This window comes from Megalops cyprinoides, chromosome 11 (genome assembly GCF_013368585.1).
Source record: "Megalops cyprinoides isolate fMegCyp1 chromosome 11, fMegCyp1.pri, whole genome shotgun sequence".
NCBI lineage: Eukaryota > Metazoa > Chordata > Actinopteri > Elopiformes > Megalopidae > Megalops > Megalops cyprinoides.
The window spans coordinates 748018-766862 of NC_050593.1; the positions used below are offsets into that span (position 1 = coordinate 748018).

The 18845-nt window shown below is 46.1% G+C and overlaps 2 protein-coding genes across 2 annotated transcripts; both read right to left on the bottom strand.

Moving 5' to 3' along the window:
- Positions 1 to 39: 39 nt before the first annotated feature.
- On the bottom strand, positions 40 to 8154 carry cyyr1 (cysteine/tyrosine-rich 1). The gene is made up of 4 exons (XM_036541347.1): positions 7702 to 8154; positions 6159 to 6258; positions 3458 to 3618; positions 40 to 413 (listed from the first exon to the last, which is right to left on the bottom strand). The coding sequence occupies exons 1-4, from the start codon at positions 7793 to 7795 to the stop codon at positions 280 to 282; spliced, it is 489 nt and encodes a 162-aa protein (XP_036397240.1). The 5' UTR covers positions 7796 to 8154; the 3' UTR covers positions 40 to 279.
- A 2574-nt stretch (positions 8155 to 10728) lies between these two features.
- On the bottom strand, positions 10729 to 18225 carry adamts1 (ADAM metallopeptidase with thrombospondin type 1 motif, 1). The gene is made up of 9 exons (XM_036540887.1): positions 17177 to 18225; positions 15871 to 16211; positions 15608 to 15740; positions 15298 to 15465; positions 14902 to 15191; positions 13847 to 14033; positions 13306 to 13484; positions 12846 to 13021; positions 10729 to 12763 (listed from the first exon to the last, which is right to left on the bottom strand). Exons 1-9 carry the CDS (start codon positions 17799 to 17801, stop codon positions 12052 to 12054), a joined length of 2811 nt encoding a protein of 936 aa, XP_036396780.1. The 5' UTR covers positions 17802 to 18225; the 3' UTR covers positions 10729 to 12051.
- Between the last annotated feature and the right edge of the window lie 620 nt (positions 18226 to 18845).

An 18845-nucleotide genomic window follows, 5' to 3' on the forward strand; every position in this document is an offset into this window, starting at 1 on the left:
GGTCCTCCACCTGGGCAAGGTCAAGGGAGAGAGCTGCCTTTTATGAGGGAAACTAGCAGGGAAAGCCAGCTATCTTCTCAGGCTCTCCTCTCCTCTGCTTTCTGGGAGGTCATTTCCCCACCCCTTGATTCCCTCCCTTCTCTTCTCCTCCCCATAGATGTGCAGAGGTCATTGGTCAGTCATATTTGGTCTCCTGGTAGCTCCTCAGGCTCACTCTATAAATGCTTGCATCCGCGTGCTTTGACTTCCGTGTCCCAGCATGCTTGAACTCAGTCAGGGCTACTTGCGGGTGTGGCCAGGGTAAGGAGGGGGTGGAGAGTAGTTGGCAGTCCTGGGTGGGGTAGGGGTATATGGAGGTGGAAGGATATCATGGGAATTCATCTCGTAGTCATAGTTATAAGGTGGGGGAGGTCCTAGAATGATGGACAGAGAGATCAATTAAAACCATCATTTAAACCACTGAACTATGAAGGAAATAAGTGGAATTAAATTACAGCCATGCAAAGGTAATGCTTTACCTGTCCCCAATACATTACACAATGCATTCCATTTATTAGGTCCTGCATACAGTGATCAAAAACACTGGGAAAGAATCATTCATATAATAATACCATTTAAATTCTCTTCTTCTAAGAATCAAGGAGTTCACTTACAGGAATCATTTTGGTTTCAATAACATAATGCAATACTGAAGAGCACAAAATAACTTAAAGAAGCTACTTTCAAATGATTTAAAATGTTAAAATTATATTTGATATTAATCACTGTAGCAACTCAACTACCATGTAAAATATTTCAAGCACCTGGTTAATGGTCTACATAGCAGAAATAAGAAAATGTTGCCTCCTGTCAAAGGAAAAAAAAATCAAGCATCTTGAGTCTTAGGACAGGGAGAGCAGGAAGAGTTACTACACTTATAGCATTGCAGACTAAACGGAGTCAAATATCATGGACACACAACAAAAGTAATATAAGTCAAACTGTTATTTTATGTTTCCAAGAATTTATTTAAGGAAACTGGCTCTGGTATGGCATCATAGCCAATATGTAAACCTAGCAATTGCACCATGACTTTCATAATTAAGGAGAGGCATATATTTCTTAGGGCTGTATCGAATGCCATTCGAATTTTAGCCAACCTTTTTCAAACAAAGCTTCGAATGTCTGTGATGTGACGTCATCGTTTTGACGTGTTGTCTCTGCATTTCGTAAGTGAACAAATGAATGTAACAAACAGTTCTGTCTACAAAAGTTCAACCAGCATTTGCTTTAGTGTACGGAATTATTCCTGTGCGATTTCATGACACATAACTCATTCTGTAAACTGCTGACTCACGCAATATATTGGACCAAAGCCCTTTCATGCACATCATACCTTCAGTAATATAGCCTATGAACACAATTAATTTTGTTCTTAAGCAAAACACTGATGTCTACGAAAGTTCAAGCAGCCTTTGCTTTCATGGACGGAATGCCTTCTGTAACTGCGCAGTCACGGAATATATTGTGCTAAATCCCTTTTGTGCACATCAAACCTTCTGTAATATAGCAAAACAGTTAAGTGGACAAAATTTCGATGGCACGTAATGATGATAGTATAGCGCATTCTGCATTCCGTGCCACAAAAGCATAAATGCTGGCCTAGGACATGTATTACATGGACAGAATTACTTTTGTCGACAAAATGAAAAGCACAACGGTCAATTCAGTGCACGTCTGCACTGAATTGTGCACGAAAGTATGTGCTCTCTTCAATATTTCGTGGACACAATGCTAACGTGTTTGTGTTTTTTCATGGACAAAACGCGTTACGGTGTTACATGGTTTCGTAATGAATTTATGCGTTTCGTAGCACAGAAGGCATTCTGTCTACGAAAAAAGGTCTGTTACACTTGGTGCCCCACAGTTTATTGGCAAAATTAAGTAGGCCGCTTTAACATCTAAATTTCTTGTATTACAGTAGCAATAACCTTAAACCCTAAACTGCAACTGAGCACCCATCCTAATAATCGAATGCTTAATTTCACAATCGAATGCTGATTCAATGAATGAAGCTTCGAAGCTTTGAATTTTTCAGTACAGGCCGAATATTTACTTTATTCAATTAAGGGGTTTATACAAACTCTTGTAAGGAAAAGTAGTAGATGGGCCCAAATGTTCTGGGATGATGATTTGAATACAGACACACAGACACTGTAGGAGGATTATGCATACAAGGGGAGTAACAACAATGGGCTTTCGAGACGGCACCACTAAGGTCAGATGGACATGACTGAGTTATTATATGGAGGGGAAACTGATCAGCTTCTTTCACACCTAGGACTAGGACATCTTGTTAGTCCCATCCTCCCAGGCCAACTCCAGGAAATTACCCATTTTGAACGCAAATTCACATACACACCTTCACATAAAGGTTCTTTGATGGGGAGGGTCTTGTAAAGTATAATGAGAGGTCATGATTTCTGTGCTCTTGGTATTTGATCTGCCTTGTGATACCCAGTATATGCCTACACTGTGAGCTATACTACTTTTGCTCTGCAATGTGCTCTTGGTATTTGATCCGCCTTGCGATACCCAGTATATGCCTACACTGTGAGCTATATTACTTTTGCTTTGCAATAAAACAATGATTTGCCAGAACACTTTTTTCTGTCTTGCAAGTTAATATTCTTACACACTGTACATGGAAATAAGTTTTTTTTCCACGTTTGTTAGCCAAGGACATTTATCAGTTAAAAAGGAGGAAAAACCTTGCATTAAAGATAAATTCGCATTTTATGCATCCATTTCTTGTTCTGCTTAAGAATCAACCCCTCATATGAATCAAATCTAAAGGGTTAAACAGCCATCTAACTAGCTGATGTGTATCTAGCTTGTTATCTACTTATTTTCTCATTCACATAGCTAATTAGCCACCAGTATAAGTGTTTAACTTATGTTTGTCACTGAGTTTACTCATGAAATTATGTTTCAATACCCCGCAGCTTGAGCTAGTCAGCAAGCAATAACTGCTAAATAAACTTTTGCTAATGCAGGATTGTTAATGTATTACATACCATTACAACTATTAAACTCAAAGTGTTGAGAAAATCCTGTCACATGCAGCCTAACTAATTTTCAGAACATTTCTGTTTAAATGTTATATCTGTACTTTGATAATATTTAAGCTGAAAAATTGCAATTCAGGCCAAACTGAGACTCTGAAAGCTACAAAAGAAACACACTGAAGTACTGTGCAGTGCAAGCAGACTTTTTTCTACAATATTGAGTTCAGAAGATGAAGAGTGTCACATAGTGGTCATGCTGACACACTGCAGGTGCTCCTCATTTCTGCAGCACAACCTCTAACATTACAGCAACTGAGTCAACCGATGTCACAACCATTAGTGACCAGGATTCTGTTGTCTTTTTTACCTAACATTTGGGTGGAGCACTCAAAGAGTGGGAGGGTCCATACCTGGGTATCCATGGGAAATGGTGTTAATGTGGGAGGCTCTGAAGACCCCCACCCGTGCACCCTGCCCGTTCTTCACACACATGCAGACGCACAGGAAAATGGCGGCCATGGCCCCCATTAGGAATACCACGCCAAAGACTATCCCTGAAATCGCTGTGCCCCTGGGAAAGAAACACATCAATCTCAAAATTAAAAATAAGCACAAATATAAATGTTCTCACAAGCACACATCCACACAATTCCAGATCCCAGAGTTGAACCCTCCACACTTGCAGGCATGCCAAAATTTATTTTGTGCCACCTCCAATTCCACACATGGATGTATTGTTTTTAAGAAACTGGGAATAAATGTAGTGCATTTCCTGTACTCGTCAGTCACCCCTCCCAGCCATTTTCTCAGAGTGACAAACATACACTATATGGACAAAAGTATTCGGACGCCTGACCATTACACCAACAGGGACTGTAATAACATTGTATTCAAATACATATACTTTAATATGGAGTTGGTCCCCCTTTTGCAGCTATAACAGCTTCCACTCTTCTTGGAAGGCTTTCCACAAGATTTTGGAGTGTTTCTGTGGGAATTTGTGCCCATTCATTCTGTAGAGCATTGGCCTGGCTCGCAATCTCCGTTCCAGTTCATCCCAAAGGTGCTCGATGGGGTTGAGGTCAGGGCTCTGTGCGGGCCAGTCAAGTTCTTCCACACCGAACTCAACAAACTATGTCTTTATAGTCCTTGCTTTGTGCACTGGGGCACAGTCATGTTTGAATAGAAAAGGGCCTTCCCCAAACTGTTGCCACAAAGTTGGAAGACATTGTCCAAAATGTCTTGGTATGCTGAATCATTAAGATTGCCCTTCATTGGAGATAAGGGGCCAAGCCCAAACCCTGAAAAACAGCGCCATACCATTATCCCTCCTCCACCAAACTTCACAGTTGGCACAATGCAGTCAGGCAGATAACGTTCTCCCAGCATCCGCCAAACCCAGACTGCCAAACAGAGAAGCGTGATTCGTCACTCCACAGAACACGTATCCACTGCTCCACAGTCCAGTGTCGGTGTGCTTTACACCACTCCATCCAATGCTTGGCATTGGACTTGGTGATGTGAGGCTTGCATGCAGCTGCTCGGCCATGGAAACCCATTCCATGAAGCTCCCGCCGCACAGTTTTTGTGCTTACATTAATGCCAGTGGAAGTTCGGAACTCTTCAGCTATGGAATCAGCAGAGCGTTGGCGACTTTTACACACCATGTGCCTTAGCAGTCGTTGACCTCGCTCTGTGATTTTACATGGTCTTCTGCTTCGTGGCTGAATTGCTGTTGTTCCTAAATGCTTCCACTTTCTAATAATATCACTTACAGTTGACCGTGGAATATCCAGCAGGGATGAAATTTCACCAACCGTCTTATTGCAAAGGTGGCATCCTATCACAGTACCACGCTTGATGTCACTGAACTCTTCAGAACGACCCATTTTGTATCACAAATGTTTGCAAATGGAGACTGCATGGCTAGGTGCTTGATTTTATACACCTGTGGCAACGGGTCTGACTGAAACACCTGAATTCAATAATTAACAGGTGTAGCCAAATACTTTTGTCCATATAGTGTAGTTAATGCATTAATGTGGGAGATATGCCATTACTTACATAGATATGCAATTACTAGATCAGTCAAAATATCCCACATTAATGTCCTTGATAGATAAATACAGGGAATCTGATGTTCTAGAACCACAAATCAATTCAATTTATATCACAAATTTTGTTCCTGAAGATTGTTCCTGTCCAAAATGGCTGCCCAGTTCCCATAACCATGCATTTCAGCAGAGCATCCAACATAGTAATTCTGTATCTATGGAGAAGTACACAGCAGCTGAGTCAACATAGCCCTTTCCCTCTAGAACAGGGACAGCCTGCAGGGAGGGTCGCGCTCTGACACTGGGAACTCCAGAGGTTCCCGGGGATGGGAACAGCTGGTGTTTACAGACACCTGATCAAACACAGCGCATGTCTCCACAACACCCACAGAGATCTGTCCAAATATTCATCTTTCTAATGCAGGGCACTGTGTGCATGTGAGAGAGAACCGTGTTTGTGTATGTATGTATGTGCCCTCTGCCCCTAAAAGACAGAGAGGAGCACACACAGGTCCATTTGCAGGATCAGACACATCCATTAGCACCCATACCCTGGTCCTATGGTGGGCACAGCGTGAGAATGCCACCACTGATGGCATTTTCTGCCCACTGCTGTGCTTTCCCATGTATGCCAGTGTAAACCTGTGTGGGCTGAACTGGAAACAGGCACAGGCACATCGCAAATCACCACACAAATCCTGAAAAGAGACAATGCTTAGCTTGGTGAGGTCTCGAACAGAGAGACAACTGTACTCTCGGTCAAACTAGGGGGAAGACTTCACCTTCCACAACGGAGTCACACGCTCTCCAGGCCTCTGCTAAATCGCCAGTCCTGTTCTGTTCTGTTTTTGAGTCAGCGCTGCCCTTGTCTGTTTGGGCTGAACCTTCTGAAAATATTTTGGCAATCTCTCTACTGGGACTCCTTGCCCATGTTTTTGGACCTCATTGTAGTGAGATAGGAAAGCTGGAGGACAGCTATCTCTGGGAGAGGGACAAAGGTCAAGTGCCCACAGGAAAATGTCACAGAGCGGAGCGAAGGGGGTTTAGGGGTACTCACGAGAGAACGTCCCCGACATAGGCGTAGTAGGAACAGCAGAAAGGGGGCTCCCCATCACAGCAGTACTCTATACAATCATCACAGTCGGCTGAGCCATGCCCTACAAAAGAGACAACATTTAAAAAGGACACAAGTGCAATATGCAACACATACCCTGCTAAAAAGATTTCCCACAATCACTCACAACAGCAAATTGGACCTCTTTGGGGAGGGGGGGGGGGGTCTAGTCCACAATAAGTAATATGGGGACTATTCCTGTGAAGCCCAGCTGAGGACTTGCAGCGGGGAGCAACAAACTCCATATCATCCTGGTTTTACTCCATCACCACACTCTCAGCTGTCTGTGTGTGGTGTATGTGTGTGTGTTCTGCTCCATAGGTGTTCTGTGTTTTGTATCCAAAACCTAATTTTCTCTTATGGGGAAAAAAACATTTAGCAGAGTCAGGGGAAAAAAGACACTCGTTACTGATCAGCTCACAGCTCATATGTATTTCACATTTTGTAGATCACTCCTAAAGGCAGACATGCACTCAATTCTCCAGGATGAAGTCTTTCTTTCTGTCTGTTTCACTCCCTCTCTCCCTCTCTCTCTCTCTCTCACACACACACACACACACACACACAGTCCTATGGTTCCCCCTTCTTTTTTGGAGAAATAGAGGTTTCAAACACTGATCTCCACTCCAGAGTAAAGACACTAAGGAGCCAGCGATTACCCTGTTGTGGCGCCTGCTTTCCTGTTGCGAGTGCGTGCGTTTGATTGTGTTTTTCCCCAGCACTCTGTCGCTCCCTCTCCTCTCTCTGGGTGGTCTCGACAGTTTACGCATTACAAGCTCCTCTCACCTCCGGCTCATGGGAGAACGACAAAGCAGTGAAAACCCCCAACACCAGCGTCATTCCGATATCACTGCCTAGTGGATTTAGACGCTTCGTTTTTTTTTGTTTGATTAAAACAATAATACGTGCGTTTAGTAAGGAACCATGTGAATCATCAACGAACTACGAATTCACTTCACGGACACGTTCTCTGGGTTACTTTGTCTCTGGACATTAACAGCCTCCTGTGACGGGGGTATACTGCTTTTCTAGTTTGATGAGTTTACACAATAGAGCATTTGTGAATGGGAAGCAGATGGATCAGCTTTAAAAGCTAGATAAAAGATAGTTCCAATTCTCTTTGTAACACGTTTCAAATAATGCGTTCTTGGCCACTGTGTCAGCGATGTGGGAGGAATTTTAAAAAATTAAATTAAAATGGCAACGCTTACAATCGAAATACACCAGTATCTAATAGCTAAACTTTTATACTGTGAGGGTGGAATGAAATATACTTGCCCACATTGTTTTGCCAGCAATCTACAATACATCGTGCCGGGTTACAGAACCTACACTAAATAAATTATGAACATATGGTCGTATTCATAATGCGTATTAACCGTATGTCAAATATGTGGGAAAACGCCAGCAATACGATGTTTATAAGTACAGTTATAGATGACATATAGGGTAACAAAACTGGATCGTCTTCTAAAGGATTTCTTACCAGCAAAGAGGCAAATTAGCAGCGAGTCGACCAAGAACGCCCGCCCGGGTTTAGAGCTCCTTGTCCCCGGTCTCCCTGAATCGCCTCCTCGCATTTTCTCACTGCGTTTTCTACTTCACCAAGACTCCCAACTCCCGGAATTCCACCAGTATTTACTGCTTAGGGAAACGCATTCGACATTCCCGTTCATCAGTTATTCGGGAAACGAAGTTACATAACTTTTTAAATTAAAACAAAACAAAAACGTTCTTTCGTAATAAAAGACCAGACCGTCACCAATAAATGTCAGCTTTGCATTCAAAATAATTTAACTCTCCAGCTTCAGAGTCACCCTCGTCTGTCTCCACGTGTTCCAGACTCCGAAAAGTGTTTCTCTCAATCCCTCCTCTTTGTTTTCCGCTCTTCCTTTTTCTTAATTTTCTTCCAGCTCATCTCCTCCTCCCCCTACTGCTATTTTCTCAAATTACCCTGACAGCCGCAATGGGAGGCGAGGACGTTACTGCGCGGAGGGCGCTCGTTCCACCGGTAAGCGCAGACACCGCCTCCGCCGTCACGACTCTCTAGTATCTGGTTCAAAGAACGTTTAGGTGTCATTATTGAAGTTACAGTGAGTTAGTTCACGATTGGCATGGGCTTGGGTAAATAATTTAACGATGGCCATTATGATATTTAGTTTAGATTATTTTGTTTTTGACTTGGTATTTCATCCTTGTATTTTGTGATCATGTTCCCGAGGGTTCTATTTTTAGTCTGCTGGACCCTCAAAGCGCACGAAGCGCTCTGGGATCTGAAAACACAAAGAGCGCTCAATTCGTCTGTGGATACCATCAACCATCAGATTTAACCAGGGAAAAAAGAAAACAATGAGAGTGGTAATGGTGTTTTGGTCGAGCCACATAGCTGGAGAGTGGTGTTGGTTTTCTTTGGTTTCAATATTTCAATATATATCTGTCGATCCCATTATAGAAATGTCCGTTCTATAAAAAGCCCAGAATATTACAAAAAGGTGGCCGGAGCTTGGAATAATATGACGTGCCTTTGTGAGGAGATAATTTTTCTTTTTTTCTTGAGTTGGAATACGGACTTTGAAGACTACGTTTTTTGGTTAAAGAAGAATTCGAGGTGGTCCCAATGTTTGTGACGAGACATGTGACACCCTGCCCCCAAAGCTAGAGCGATCTTTCGAACCTTAGGCCCATACGTACTCTGGTCTGACCCTCTAAAACTGAAAACCAAGATAGGAATCAGTTGGTTATGTTTTAAGATCCTTGATTTGCATGTGTGGACTGTATATATGCTGTAAGTTGTTGACTTGCATGTTTGGTTGCTCAGATTTGGTGTGGAAAATTTGTACCCAGGTAGCGAATTTGCTATACCCTTCTTAGGTTTCTATTCATCCTTAAAATGTGTAATGCATAAGGTGAAAGTTATGTATGTTGCACTTGGAAAGGAGGTCTTCTGTGCTAATAAATGTGTAGGTTGGGATGTAAACCAGCAACCCCCTGGTGTTGTGGCAGGAGGCCTAAGCTCAAAGTTGAGACATGACACTGTCAATTACCATGTGTGTGCTAATGTAGGGCACAAGCATGAATCATTGCAGCAGTGCAATGCAGCAGCATGTTTTTAAGTATACCAAAAAACAAGAGTTTAACACAACTTGAGTCTTACACAAGTTGTTACAGGAATCCAAGAATGTTGCATTGCCATGTGCCATGTGTCCAGAATCTGGACAGAAATTGTCCCTATTGCAGCTGGACTATGCATTTACACTGAATTGCTATTACCAAACCATTTTTTTACCTCATGCTTAAACTGGCAGTAATGTCACTGGCAGTAGTACACACATATATATGCAATGCATCTGATAAGGAAATCAATTAATGATTATATTTGCGCAAATCTGCCAAAATTATATATAAACTACACCGTTTCATTGCCGTAATATATACACTGCAGTGATTCACCCTGGTTTTATTTATACCTCACAGATTCAGCCCAGTTATATTTACACTGCACCAAAACAGACAAATTATATATACACTGCATCAATTAATCCCATCTGGACTCTTACTGTGTATTTACACTTCACTGTTGAGCGCTGTCCCTTTGAGGCGGTGGGATGGCTCATATTATTTTAACCAATTCATGCCCTGCCCACAGCATGTTGTGAGTGGATTTCCACAAGAGATCAGACACCTTGAGTATTGAGAAACACAAGGTTATTCTTGGCTTCTCCTTTGAGTAATGTTCTCTGAGCATTCTGAACCTGACAATGTAGTGACACTAAACTGGTAACAAAAGCTGGGGCAAGAAAAGAGTTAGTCCAGACAGAGCAAATTTGTTAAATTTATCAATATTTAAGTTGATAATAGAAGTAGCAATGGAGCAATTATGTTTTTATGCTTTAATATTTTAATTCTGCTTCTTTGCTTAAAAGAAGACTCACAAATGTGAATGCAGGCTGCCTCCAACAGTAAAAATGCATATTACAGCCCATCAAAAGCAGCACGCATAATCTCAGGCGGCAGACCTAACTAGAGGTAGAATTTGTCTATAAATTCTGATCTAGGACCAAATTCTCCAACCACATTTCTAACCTTAACTGTTATAGGCTAAACAACAAAATTGTCTCTAGATTAGCACTTACAGGCAACTTCCCTGATCGAGGAAAGGTTGTCCATGGTTGTTTGTGCATATGAGGATATGTGTTCATGTTTGGGTTGATACCATAAGAGAAGCCCTAATTTATAGAATTATATGTCATGAACTCCTTGTTCTTTCATCTACATCTGAGGTGAAGCGTATGTGAATAGGTTTCATTCTAGATCAGAAAATGTGTGTTTGTGCACTGCAAGAAGACGCATTTCTCCAAGCAACAGAGTTCACAATTCAGTGTGAGTTTATTTATAACCCTAGAACCATATATAATAATGTATAAATACTCTATACAATCTACATCCTTCTGTTATTTCAATAATAATATCAATAATAATAATATAAGTGATAAGATTATATTTAACAGGCTGTACAAAAATAAATAATGTTTGGATATTCTGTACAAAAAAAGCTTTCCAAAAACATACCTTCTTAGAAGGCAATAAACACCTACTTATGAAGTAGTAGCAGGAGAATCTCTGACCAGATCTCCATTGCACACATATGCACACGCACATACATGCACACACATATGAATACAGGACATAGAGGAGCACTCCTCCCATTCAAAAGCTGCTCTGAAAAGGCATGGCTCCAAAAGACACTACAGGTAACAGATCTTGAGTGGGAGTTTTAGATAGCTGTGTGTGTGGGCTAGGAGGGAAACAGGGAGAAACGGGCATGCCAGGAAGGAGATGGACGTAGAGGGAAGTGGAGAGGTGTGGCAGGAAGAGCATGGGTGTGGGTGCGTCCTGCCCGATTGGCTGAACCCCTCCCACTCCAAAAGGACGTGGGGTGAGATGGGGTGACGACCCAGCTGGGGAGAGGGAGCTTTCAGAGTGGCAAGACTAATGGATCTTTGGCATACACCTATCCCCTACTGTATATCCACACTTATACTGTCACACACACACACACACACACACACACACACACACACACACACACACACCGACACACACACACACACACACAGACAAGACTAATGGTACTTTAATATTCCTCTATCCAAAAACATATTACAACCTCCTCGAATTCTGTCTGTCCAGTCCAGCTCAGACAGACTACATATACATATGTACTCTCTCTCTCTCATTCTCACACACACACACACACAAACGAGCAGGATGTTGGCACCCAAAGCAGTCTGCTTTAATACAGAGAGAGTTCGTGTCCTTCTTCATCTCAGCTCTGCCACAGGGAGCAGACTGCCAGCTTTGTACCCAGCTAACAGCGCTGATGGGTGGGCAGATTCCCTCTGTGTCCTACATTTGTGTGGGAAAGGGGTGGCAGTGCTGCTGTGGGGGACCCCTTTGTTTGAGCCCTGCGCGGCTTTCAGGCTGTGTTGCTACACGAGTCTCTGACACAGATGATGTTGCGGGGGTGGCCCTGGAACAGAGAAGTTCACTGGTCCTGGCAGCATTCGAAATGCTGTGCAAACATCCTCCTTAGAGGCGTGTTCCTCTCCTCTCCTACTGATGGAATGCACAGACAACCGAGTCATTCATAATAAGAAAAATAATTTTTTTAATGGTTGTGGAAATGTCTAAGGTGGAATAAAAGGGGCAAAATAAGTCTTTTTTGGAGAAGATGGAGACGCCACGCGCCAGGCCTCTTTCTCTCAGCCGGCAAGACAGGGCCTGTGCTTTGAGTCTTCCTGCCTGCGGGGGGTATCTCCTCTGGGACCAGGGGGCTCTAACAGCTTCCCAAGCTGCAGAGGTCCAGGAGGGGCCTGGGTCGGTTATTGGGGTCGCAGCTCTCGTGGACAAGGGTGTGCCCGTCATGCCCCACACAGCTCAGCAGGCGCTTGCGGAAACCCCGGCCGCAGGTCTTGGAGCAGGGCGACCAGTCCCCAAGCAGCCACACTGGGCAGGGGTGGGAGGCACAGGGCTGGGACGATGGTGGGCGCAGCTCGCTGGGGCACTCGGAAGATGGCAGTCCCTGGAAGTCCAGGCAGTTGACAGAGCGCTGCTGGATGCCACCACCGCAGGTCCGCGAGCAGGCCCCCCACTCTTGCAGCACCCACTCAGCGCCACCGGCCTCCTGGATAGCATTGATGGAGGCGCGGCGGGGGGCGAGCCGAGGGGCAAAGTAGCTGTACTTAACACGGGGGCGGGGTGCATCGCCGACGGACAGCACCTGGATGGTCAGGGGCTCAGGGAGGGGCGCAAAGCTGCGGATACGTTCCAGGGAGGCAGCTGAGCCACTGTAGCGCAGCAGCGCCCCCCGCAGGGAGATGTCCGTCTCCAGGGTGGTCAGCCGGTACTCGCCATTCAGCAGGTAGCTGCCGTCCTGGCACTGGATGGCCAGGTAGCTGTTGTCCTGACGGGAGCCGCCCGCTGCTCGCTGTTTCACGTCAAGGTGTGTGGCGCCGGCTGGGATGGTCACCACGTCTTGGTAGCCGGGCCTGAGGAAGACCGGGAGGGGGTCAGTGCACTGTACAGACACTCCATATTAGAAAGCATGAACAGACATGCAGTTGGACTCACTTGGCTCGGTCCAGGGATCCGGATACCTTCTTGCAAGTGGAGCCATTACCACCACAGACTCCGCACTTATCAAAGCGCCGGTTGGAGCCGATGATGCGGTCGCAGCCGGCCTTCACGCACTGGCCCTGAACACACACAGATGTGGAGTCTGGGCTGCAGGGGGTACCATCTGCCACCTGTGGGCAGCAGAGAGACACGGAGCCGTTACACTCAACATAACAGTGGCTTGATGCTCACTGACAGTCAGTCTCACAAGATTGTTTCAGGTACAGGTCCATTCTTAATATCTGCTTGGCCCCTTCTGCCATGGAGCCCACTGACAATTCAGAGACAGACTCTGAATTGGTGTTGCTTGGCACTGTTGTCTTCATTTTGAACAGTCTTCATTTACCTCATGTGTTGTTCCCCTAGGAGAAGCAAGTTGTACAGACTAGCTCTAGTTTTCCTCAACGCATCTCACCTTGGGTTTCAGGATGAAGAAATATCCAGTCCCCTTGGCTCGGCACACCAGCTTGCAGCGGTCCTTGGGCGAGACACCGGCATACTTGGGGACCCACTCCACGCTGTCTCCAGTGCCAAATGACATATGAGAGGAGATGTGATTGTGGGCTAGACACTGCTCCTCACGGAAGGATAGACCTGCAAAAGGATAGAGAGAGAAAGGTTAGACATCCACCTCAGAAGCTGCAGTGCTATGCCTCTGTCTCAACTATTATACCAGTTACCACAGGAAGCTCAATGCAGCAGCCCTGGTTTTAGCAGCCCATTACTGGAAACCACACTGTTACTGCCAACTATTATTGGGCCTTCTATGAGGAAGGCCAGCCTGGATGCATGCCCTGCCTGATGCCATGGAAATGGCTACAGTAAATTCTGCCAAAGTGCTCAGTCACATGCAGCTACTGTAACATCAGCTGGCAACAGTGGAGCCCAGAGCTGCTAACACTTTGTGTCAGGGTAGGTGTGGGTTGAGCCTGCATGGTTAGCTGGAAGTCCCTTACCGTTACTGTCGAGGCAGGCCTGGGTGTTGCAGGAGCGGTACTGGATCCTCTTGCCCTCGCAGTATTTGCCTCCATTCTTGGGCACAGGGTTGTCGCAGTCCCGGAAGGAATACTGCACGCCTCCACCGCAGGTGCGTGAGCAGTCTCCCCAGGGTCCCCATGCCCCCCATCCGCCATTCACAGGAGTCTGCAACACAAGAGGGTATTGCTGTCAATCTCAGGCCACAGTCAAATCGCAGCCTGACAAATGAAGGCCAGTCTACAGTCCTTCAGCTTAGGCTGTGTCCCAATACGAAGTCAGCTGCCTTAGAAGGCAGCATTTGAAGGGAGCATTTTCACTATTTTGCACACTGGCCCTTCGTAGGCATGTCCCAAACCGAAGTCATCATAAAATGCGCCCTTCTAAGGTGCCTTATTTCAGTTAAATCTGAAGGCAGCATCCGATGTACCCTTCACCAGGTAGGGTATCCCATAAGTCTTTGCGATTACCTCAAGCTTCTTAACTTCCATTAAATTAATGGCGGCTGAAAACTGTGGTGGTAGCAGAGAAGCTCATTATAAATGTCCATATACAGTGAACTCAATAATTTATTGCAGTTATATCTAAAAAAATACATTGTAATTATTTAATACACTGGAATAATGTACTTAATGTTTTTAAGCCTCAGTGAGCTTTCTATGAACTAGCTAGCTAGCTTGCTAGTAATCCGTTACTTTCCAATAGAACAAACTAGCTATGTAGCTAACGTAGTGGTAATTTGGTTGCCCATCAAAGTCTTTTAGGTGAAGTCTTCTACAGATATTGAAATACTTAACATGATAATCTGATTTCATTGCCTTTTGAGGTCCCTTTTCCGTTAGGATGCTACCTTATAAGGGAGTTCACTTCTAAGGATGCAGGCAGCAGGCAGCTGACTTAGTGTTGGGACACAGCCATAGTCTTCTGGACAGATCATCACCTAATCACTGCTGATTAAAATTGGTCCCATATTATTTTGCCAGTTCACTACATTGCATTCCCCAACTGGCCACAGGACTGAGGTACTGTGACTGACCTGGTAGTGGGCAGCTTCAGTCTTGGTCAGGCACTGCCCGGCAAGGCACCAGCTGTCAGGGGCGCAAGGTGTGCCGTCGGCCCAAGGGAAGTTCTTGGTCTGGCAGACGAGCAGGCCTCCAGAGGTGGTGACAGTGCACCAGAGTGCAGCACAGGTGGTGCTGAGGTCTGGGCAGTGCTGGGACTCCTCGCCAAAGGTCAGCTGGCACTGCCGGTTGGCATCATACACAGAGCCTGGCAGGGCCTTGGGCAGAGGTTGGGGCTTCTGGGGCTTGTCCAGCAGACACTGGCCTGTGGATAGTTGGGGGGGGTGGGAGGTGGGAGAGTCAGAGGTCAATGACTGCCAAAAATGAGTTGAACAAGTCTTAACAAGGGAGAAGACAGAAGGGAGTCTTACCATGGCCATTATCCAGGAAGGACGTGACCATCAGGGCACTGCAGGGGGACCAGGGCTGCAGCTGGTTGAGGTTGGACAGGGTAGACGCCATCATATGGGAGCCCCAGTGGGCACCGTTTATGCTGGCACACTGCTTGGCATCGTCGTGGGGCATGTTGAACACGTGACCTGCAGGGGTAAAAGGTCGAGGTTAGAGGGAGGGGGAAATATGTGGTTGTGTGCCCTCGCAAATATATTGAGTAGCGCTGGCGGGCACCTACTCTTTGCAACTGATACTGTGGGGGCTTTAACAATGACTGACTCTGCTCACCTAGCTCATGGGCCACAGTGAAGGAGGCTTGGAGCCCGTCATCCTCGATGATGGAGCAGCTCCTCTCAGGGTCACACACAGTGCCCACGTCTGCCATGCCCAACGTGTCACAGGAGTGGGCGCCACACAGGTCCTGCAGGGGGGACAGACAGGACACAAAATATCAGCTATGTCCAATCCAACTCACACATCAGATGACAGACCCAGACATGCTGGCATTAAACCTTTCTGAGCATACATGAGAGCACATATGTGTGCTGTACCTGTCGGGTGAACAGCACAGCGGTGTCGTAGTGCTCCGGGTTGCGGTCACTGGGCGGGTTGTGCTGCCGCTGCCACTTGCAGAAGTTCCTGAGTGTCAGGGCAGCGTTGGAGGAGACCTCAGGACCGTGCTGCTCATCGTACACCACCAGCAGCTTCACCACAGCCAGGCTGATGGAGTTGTGTACGCTGGGGTGGCGGTACAGGCGGGATGCCACAGCCATGATGGTCAGCAGGTAGGGCTTGAGCCCAGCGCCATGGAACTCAGCCATCGACTGGTCAGCCACCAGCAGGATCTCCACGTAGCGTGGGGTTGACACGAAACGGCGGGACCGATGGCGAGCTGAAGGGACAGGGCGAGGGAAGAGGACATTAAAGACTGCTACACAAGGGACCTTCACTCTCTTGCATGACCTTACAGCAACCACTGTGCACCACAGTTAATTTAGACCTGACAGAGGTCCTCCTCACTGGGGAGCAAAACTGCCTTTGTTTCAGTGATTGTTGCGGGGTAACTCAGTTTATGTCATAAAACAAAACAAAATGTATTAAAATGCGACAAACAGCTTCATAATATGTACTCGGCACAAAACAACGCTGAAATTAACAGAAAAAATGAAACAGTTTTGTGGACAAATTCCTGTGAAAGCTAGGCTTGGCTCCTCCTGGTGTGACTCAGCGTTCACACCACCGCAGCTCCGCCTCCTTAAAATCTACATTCCTCGACTGACCTTTCTGAGAATAAGGAGAGAGAGAGAGAGCGGAGAGACCCACTCATAGAAAATGTCTGCCGGGCCTGGCAGTGCTGATCTGCGCAACATGCGGTACCAGGAAGGGTTTACACGTTTCAACAGCGTAAACCTCCCTCCCTCGCTCACCCAGTCCCCCTCTCCTTGCCTCCCTCCCTCCCCCTGCGTCCCTCTTTATTTTGTCAGCGCTCAGTCCTCCTTCCATTAAACGTCAGCACGAGGCAGCGGTAATTCAACGACTTATTTCAGTGACATACGTCGGCTTCCTCTCAACTATATCTATTAAATTAATATATATTATAACTTGGAATAATCTTCCAATGACGTTACATTCGCTGACAGCGAACAAAAGTTTCTTTTGCCAAATTTAATGGATCATTTGTGGACAGTGAGAAAGCAGTACAGATGTATTTTGCATTCAAATGGGAAATATATTCATATGTTCGAAATTCACTCCACCAGCCTAGCAACTAATAATAAGAACTACGCTTGGTAAAGTGGCATTCTGATTTGACACATCACTGAAAAGTCATAGAGCTTGAAAAAGCCAGTGTATAACCTGTCTCATCAAATGCTGAAGCCTCCTGTTTCGCTTTCTCGGGGCTGTTCGGTAACCTTTCCTCTTCCTCGTTGACCCCGCACTTGGAGCTGCTCTCCTCAGCCGGCGATCCTCTGTTCCTCCTACGGATGAAGTGGAGATCCCCTTCTGAGGGGTCCGCGTCACTGCCGTTGACTGGCTGGATGAAATACTCTTCTCCCTGGAGGTAGAAGCCGCCCTTCAGCCCGTGGCACAGATTTAGCGCGGCCGCAGAATTGACTTCCCAGTTCACAGTGCCCGAAAAGAAGCACTGGGACGCAGCCCCGCTGTCAAATTCCTGTTGCGCCTCCGACTTCAAACTCCCCGTTGGCCCCACCATTTGGAATACGAACCCGGGCGCTAGGAAGGTCTGATCAGGCTCCAGGTCCAAAATCATCTGTTTGCCAAAGACATCCAGTTGATAAACCCGTCTCTCTGTGTTCTTCTCACGCTCCTCGGCACTGAGATTCCGCCACGGTTCGGTCTTGCCCTCTGTTTGGACCGGGTCGAGCCTTACCGGCACAACTGTACTCTCCTCCCATGCACTGTGCGCCGCGGTCACGCACAGAGCCGCCACCAAGCCCAGAGAGATGCGCAAAAACGACATGATATCCCTGCCAAATCCTCAAGAGAAAACGAAAAAATCAAATGATACAATGTGCGTGGAAGCCGTGAAAAAAATCCGTTATAGTTTGCAACTATATGCAACAAAAATCCGTTCCTTTTCCAAATGCAAATGAAACCTTTTTATTTTTACATTAAATGAAAAAAAAATGTATATCCAGTGAAAACTATTCGGAATATAGCTGCTGATCTGTGTTCATAAACTGATAGCAGTATTTCTGTGCAGACAAAAGTTTAGCTTATTTTGGTCTCCCACTGCTGGTTAACCGATAGCTTCTAAAAAGTGATTCCAGTCTCAGTCGTAGGATATATAGCGTCAGTAAACCTAACAATGCAGTCTCTGCAGCAGCTGTCTGTTTTTCCATGCGAGTTCGTGGCAGTGTCTCCACTGCCCCTACGATTCTCCACTCTCCTGTTCCCTTAGAGTCAGCCTCGTCCCTGGCTCGCTATTTATCCCTCAGCTCGGGACCACCCCTTTCCTGGAGACCCTTTGATCTAACCAGAGCCGAAATCTCGTGCGCAAAGAAAACGCAGTAGAACCCTGGAACCCAGCCATAATAATCAATCATAGTATAGGGGAGGGGGACGCTCTTGGCCGAGAAACCGTTTTTTTTTCTACCCAGCAAGTAGGCGGGATTATGGCTTTCTCTCTGCTAACTCCACGCCGCGATTCCTGAGCAATTTTTTCCCCCACATATGTTTAGCCGGCCCAACTCTCTATAGCGGCGCATTAAAAAAATCTCAGCCACGGCAGTGTGTGAGGGTGTGATACTGGTGCACAGCAGGTCAGAGACAGCAACTAGCCGATCAAGGCAGGGAATATCTGCACCCTTCATGGCTTGCTAAACGGACTGTGCTCCGTGGCGTTTCCCTTAGTTCCTTCGTTGCACGGAGGCAGAGGGGCTAGAGCCGGGGGGAGAGAAGCTGCAGCAAAAGATGTTAAGGTGGAACACTTCCACACGGTCCCTGCTGTCCATACAGACAATGTCCCGCGCACCTCTCTACGCGCGCCAGCTCTTCCTCCGAT

What these genes read in the sequence shown, in the direction of transcription:
- cyyr1 (XM_036541347.1), bottom strand. Translation starts at nt 7,795, where the DNA reads ATGCGAGGAGGCGATTCAGGGAGACCGGGGACAAGGAGCTCTAAACCC. An exon ending in GCTAATTTGCCTCTTTGCTG is followed by an intron (nt 6,259 to 7,701) that starts GTAAGAAATCCT and finishes TCTCTTTTGTAG; the next exon opens with GGCATGGCTCAGCCGACTGT. An exon ending in TATGTCGGGGACGTTCTCTC is followed by an intron (nt 3,619 to 6,158) that starts GTGAGTACCCCT and finishes TTTCTTTCCCAG; the next exon opens with GGGCACAGCGATTTCAGGGA.
- adamts1 (XM_036540887.1), bottom strand. Translation starts at nt 17,801, where the DNA reads ATGTCGTTTTTGCGCATCTCTCTGGGCTTGGTGGCGGCTCTGTGCGTG. An exon ending in CTGAAGCTGCCCACTACCAG is followed by an intron (nt 14,034 to 14,901) that starts GTCAGTCACAGT and finishes CTTGTGTTGCAG; the next exon opens with ACTCCTGTGAATGGCGGATG. An exon ending in GGATCCCTGGACCGAGCCAA is followed by an intron (nt 12,764 to 12,845) that starts GTGAGTCCAACT and finishes GGTCTTCCTCAG; the next exon opens with GCCCGGCTACCAAGACGTGG.